General features: G+C 38.0%; 1 protein-coding gene across 1 annotated transcript; it reads right to left on the bottom strand.

Annotated features, from left to right (window-relative positions):
* Positions 1-3,812: 3,812 nt before the first annotated feature.
* Positions 3,813-5,367, bottom strand: LEPROT (leptin receptor overlapping transcript; the record flags this gene model as incomplete). Its single annotated transcript, XM_010167437.1, has 2 exons — positions 3,813-3,929; positions 5,181-5,367. Coding segments are annotated over 2 exons (304 nt in total), but the record flags the coding sequence as incomplete, so codon positions are not given.
* Positions 5,368-6,170: the final 803 nt, after the last annotated feature.

Raw genomic sequence — 6,170 nt, 5'->3', positions numbered from 1 at the left:
GGCAAAACCAGGGGCTAACTGATTCAAAGTACAAGTGCAGTCACCTTCTCCAAAGCTCAGATGCTCGTATCATTAGCACACAGACACTACAGCCTCCTTCTGCTGGTGGGTGCTTTCACAAATGGATTAAAATAACTGAGCACAAGCACTGATCAAAATCACCCACTTAATATATTCACCAACTTAACTACAGGAGTACTGACCTTGAAACGAAAGAGCCCTCTGCATCCCTGGTTCCATCAGTGCTGACAGGGCAAATGTGTCTTACCCTGGACTCTTCTGAAGCAAGGAAAGTGGAAGAGGTCAAGTGCTACCTAACATACCATCTTTTTTTGAAGACCTTTGAAAGCTCATGGATTTACTACCATGTACATAAGAGATAAGTGATGAGAATTTACCCAGATTTTTTAATACAGCCTCTACAATACATTCTAATGCACGCCAGAACAGTAATTACCTATTGCAACTAGATCATGGCTTCTGAAATTTGTTCATTATACCATTCATAACATTATGAAAGCACCACCAGATACGTTGTCTCCTTCCTCTGACACAAAAACCTGTTGTCATCTCTTGAAATTTAAGACAGACAAACACTTAAGCATCAGATATGTTTATTAGACAATTCCAAAAGTCAGTTTTATTAGACAATTCAAAAAGAAAAGTAGAATATGTTTCAGTTTTAATTTCCATGTTTTTAATACTTCATCAGCTCAAGAACCTGGCGATCACAGGAAATAAAAATAGTGTTTACAAAAGTAAAAGCTGCACTGCATTCTGAGTTACAGAAAATGGGATTAGTGGACAAGGAAGCTATACAAAAAATGCAGTAACAGATTTTCAGCTGATTACAAAACATGGTGATGTTGCCACATAAATGCTTGCACAAAATCAGCACAGTATCTAAATTAAGGCACTTTGGATACACAGTATTCACTTCCCTATAGGAAAACAATTTCAGAGAAACCACAGTAAATTGCTACTGGTAGAGAGTGACAGTATGCCCAGTACTGGCCATTAAAGCACCAGGTTTGTGTGAATGAGTGAAGCTCTTGATAAAAAAAAGCATTGAAAAATTTGTTTTACCCTGACTATTTGATATCAAAGACTCATTCAAGCAAATTTACTTTTAAAGAAGTCAAGGCAGATTTCCATGATTTAAACACCGTTAAACACAATTTTTTTTTAAGTTAAAACTTATTTTAAAGTCAAAAGTCCATGGTGAAAAACTGCATGAAGTTCACATTAAGGATTAGTGCATGTAGCTGCTTCAAAAGAAGAAGAAGAAATAAAAATAGCATTGACTCTCTCTCCATATCCACCATTTCATGACGTACCCACCGACCACAGTAATATCAAAGGAAATACAGTACAACAGAATCATTTGTCAAAGAAGCAACCTCTCTTCAAGACTGTACTTTCTAGTCCTCCTTTTCTATTTCAGATTGTCATGTTTACTGCCTGGACCCCAATCTGCCACAAGCACACTATTTACTGACAGACCTAGAACGGATTCTACAAATAATCATTCTCTAATTAAAAAAAAACCAAAACAAAACAAAAACTCAGCTGTCTTGAAAGCAAAACTTCATCAGTAATTGAGTAGCTTTGTCGACTTCGATTGCTGCCTTCAGTACTTAAATTTTAAGATGTAAAAATACTGGAGAAGCTACCCCTGCAATCAGGGGTTAATCAGAATTGTTAGCAATGACTTTAGGCATTTACAGGATCAGGCACTTCAAGTTGTGTATTACTGTTGCTGTTTTACTTCAATTTGAATGAAAAATGCTATGGTATAGGGAAAAAAAAGTAACTTCTTCAAAAATCAAAGCAGGACTTACACATGGAAACTGTGATCACTCTAAACAACCTGGCTCATAATTAGAACAAGTAATTTCCACAGTAGTACTTTACAAATCAGTAGGGTTCAAGAGATTTCACCTAAATTCAGGAAGACAACACTGTAAAAACTTTACAAGTATATTCCTGCCATGTCTTTGATGAAGCATGAACATCCAGAAAAATCCTGCCCTTGAATGTTAATTCTCTTACAAGAATGACAGCGAGACACACTTCAGTATAAAACACAGCTACTCAGCATTCCTCAGCACTGAAGTGTTCACCTTACACACACCTGAAGTTTAAATTTAAAACATGTCATTAACCTTCCTGAAACAGGATATTCCATTCCTACTTAAGTCATACTACATTACTTGGACCACAGAATGGTTTCTGTACCCTTCTTCTAGGGCACTGAGCATGAACAAAAGACCCAGTATCAGAGTGTTCATGTAACATTCATCACTCTTTGAACCTTCACTCTGCACAGCAATCCACAGGACATCCTTTTGCAGTACACAAGTATTGAGAGAGTTTTGGAGAGCAGCATAAATAGTTCCATACAACTTAGAGGGGCAAAAAGCACTGCGTTGGTGAAGCTACCACATCTCGTAGGGTGGATTCTCTTACCTCCTTACACAATGTCCCTCATAGGTAGACACAGTGACAGCAGTTCAGCGGTGAAGCAACTCACACAGCTATAAACTCATTTGCAATCTAAAGGACTTGCAATAGTAAAACATACCCTAGGCAGGAATTCAGCTTCTTACTTCACAGAGCAGGAACCTCTTCGTGTCTATTTTTCTGTGACAGAATAAACTAAGGTGTCTCATCCTTTACCCCTGTGTAGATTACTGAAGTGTCTTTGAGAGTTGGGGTTGTATCAGAATGCACTGTTACCAAACTGAGTGCCTCCACAACTGGCAGGATTCAGCAAGTCAAAACAGTAATAAAGTTTGCCTTGATAAGCATAATTATGTGAATGGTGATTAGGATAATTAATGCCATTTAAAAATGCTGTGTTTTAATATAACAATCTTTTCTTACAGAAAAAAAAAAATAGTAGTTGAATAAGTATGTTTTAAAAGCAATGAGAACTGAGAAGATAACAAGTCCTAAGCAGCAGAACACTCACTTCTTTGCAATTCACACATAAGAATACAGAGTTGACTACTACACTGTGATTGTAAGTGTCCTGAGGGTAGTTTCTTCTTTTGTGAACCTTCATAAGAGCAGTAAAGTCAGCTCTAAGCATTAAAGAGGCATTAAAATATATTATTCCCAAAATACATCCACAGTTGTTAAGCTGAATAGGGATAAAGCCTGAGTATCTTTATGGGGAGTGAATTATTTTTTAAATGAACAATGTAAGTGGAAGAAAGGATTTTAAACCCAGGTTATTTTGTTTTTTCTTTCATTAGGTAGCAAAAGAGTTGGCATAACCTATGTTTGGTTTTAGGTTATGAAGAAAAAAACACTTAAAATTACAATTACTCAAATGAAAAGCAAGTATTCATTCAAACCTAATCAAATCAAAAAGGTCGATCAAATTAAACAGTATCAAGTAGGATAATCTTTATATTGGCCTATTTTGATTACATGATTAACAAAAAACAACGAGCGTGCCGACCAATATCAGGTGTACCAATGATACTACTGTGATTAAAACAAAAGTTAATGCATATAGTGAAAAAAATGAGTGCAACCACTTAGGTTTTGTAAACTTTGGGGACAAATTTGCAACGGTGATTCGGGCTTTTACTGGATACATGAAGCCAGCTGTCACAAGGGTGATGACATTTTCCCTTTGGCTGAAATGCATGATCTGATAATGTAAAACGAGATGCAGATGCACACACACATACATCTCGGCGTGCACACACACAGAGATGTTATAATATGTACAGATATACACACAGAGTATACAGAGGGTAATACACGCTGTAAAATATTACCAGCATCAGAGCGAGGTCCTACCACTGCTCCCAGCTAAAGTCATCTCCTCTACCAAACACAAGAAAAAAGCCTAAAATAGTAAGGAAAATGACTGCATTGCCAGCCAGCACCAGACCACAGGCTCCCCATTTGATCTGAAATGCAAGGAAATGAAACAATCAAACCAGTTCTTATAGGATCAGGTCAGTTATTTATACACATTAGACAAACTAAACAAAATAATGCAGAAAGGTGCTAAAAGCCTAAAGAAAAAAGACAAATGCTAAAGAATTCCATTTATGTGACTAATTATTAATTAGCAACCCTCATATTATTAATACAACACTCCAACAGACAGGCTAATAACACTATGTTTTAGAACAAAATAATTACCTTGCCATACAAGTGGCTAAAACATACCTAAGCCACAGAAAAATCTGGTGAGACTAGTGCTCCCCTTTAACTGCTACACAACAAAATAAAAGATCACCTTTTAAAAAAATGCCAGTAACAAGCATGGAAAACAGTACACAGTTTTAAAGGTAAACAGCTTTTTTTAACAGTCTGCTTAACTAAGTTGACTCAAATAAGCAACAGTATAAAAGATATAGCTATGAATGTGAGTTCCCCCTCGTGGTCACTTCTGGTTCCTCCTACTCTCAGCTCCACAACTTAAAACAACAAAACTGCAGTGTCAGGGATATTTTGCCTTATAAATAAATTAAAACAAAGCACAAAAGTTTTAAGCAAAACAGAAAGACTGAAGGAGGAAAAAAAAACCAAAACCAAACACAACACATAAACCCGTCACTGGGTAGTTTGGGAGATGGGACGAAAGTTCTTTGTCTTGCAAAATAAATGTGACAAAATCTCACCACTGAAGAGCAGTTCAGAAAGCAAAGAGAAAAGAAGCTAGCAGAATTTCCTCAGGCTTTGAGGGGACAAAGCATGAGCTTGGGAAATGCTCTGAAAATCAGATGGGCAGCTCTGAAGTTTAGCCTTTTTATCTTTTAACTGATAATGCACTTCCAGTCACCAAGTTTTCAGCATCCTAAATGGAGAAAGCAGACATTCTGAGATAAAAATAAGGAAGGTGCTGCAAGAAGCGGTGCAAAAGTTGATGAGACAGAGAGGCATGAGATGCAGGAGGAGATAATACCTTGTACTGGACCAAAACAAATCTGGAAAAAACCCAGCTGAAAACTTTTCAGTCATGCAAGTCCTTTGTTTAGGCCAAAAAAGCAGCATTGACAGAAAAAAATTTCAGCAGAGTGATTATTTTAATCCGAATATAGAAACATCACAATAATTAAATTAAAGACAGGTTTTACAACCAGCAACAGTGCACTTAAAAATTTTACACAGTAACTAGTGTCTTAGAACAAAAATTAGCAAGGAGAACTCACCGCTTCAACCCGTGCAAGGATTATAGGAAATCCAAAGGCAGAAACAACAATTCCAGTGGTGAAGAAATACGCCAGTTCCCTGCAGGCACTGCTGGCTGCATCACTGTCATCACTTACTCTTTTTGCAATGAAGTGGGGAATGGGGCAGATGAAGTAAAATATTAAGACAAACAGAGGCCAGTAGACACTGGAGAGGGGGGGAGGAAAAGAAATGTATCATCAGTTTAGATGGATGCTTCAACAAAAAGTATTTTCTGTTTAGAAAAAGTAATTGCAATAGCTGTAAACCCACTTTATGGTTTGAAAAGTGGATTATGTGATTTAACCACAAACTTTCACCCAAAAGGTCAATCCTACCTCATTTTCCATGCATCCTTGCACACGCACTCACACGGCCTCGTGTCAAGGCAGGATCCACTCTCTCACACAAACAAGTGTTAATTTGTTTTATGTTTGCTGATTCAACTCTCACCACAGCCTCACAAAAATGACAGTCACCACACAGGGAACAGGAAATGCATGCAAACAGGACAGGAACCAAGAGCTTTCCCCAATGAAAGGGATCCTGGAGCGTAAACAAGCTGACCACGAAGGCACACCCTTGCATGCTCCTCTCTGTCAGCGCTCCAATTAGCTTCAGCTGGATTTCTAAGTGTAATAGTCATCCCAAGGGGAGTCTTGTGGTAGGAAGGTTGTTTAAAGAAACAAGGAAAAAGGGAAAGAATGGTGCGAATTAAAAATGACTGTTTATTAGCAAATTGGCACTGCTTGTCCTGAGAAAGCACAGAGCCATTTCCAGTCGTTTTTTAATGGAGATTTAGATTAGATATTAGGAAGAAGTTCTTCACTGTGAGGGTGGTCAGACAGTGTCCCAGGTTGGCCAGAGAAGCTGTGGCTGCTCCTCCCTGGAAGTGTTGAAGGCCAGGTTGGATGAGGCTTTGAGCAACCTGGTCTAGTGGAAGGTGTCCCTGCTGCTGGCAGGGGGGGTGG

This window comes from Antrostomus carolinensis, unplaced genomic scaffold (genome assembly GCF_000700745.2).
Source record: "Antrostomus carolinensis isolate BGI_N321 unplaced genomic scaffold, ASM70074v2 scaffold47434, whole genome shotgun sequence".
NCBI classification, from domain to species: Eukaryota; Metazoa; Chordata; class Aves; order Caprimulgiformes; family Caprimulgidae; genus Antrostomus; species Antrostomus carolinensis.
The sequence above is the reverse complement of the archived record's forward strand: the minus strand, read 5'-3'. Positions and strand labels throughout refer to the sequence as shown.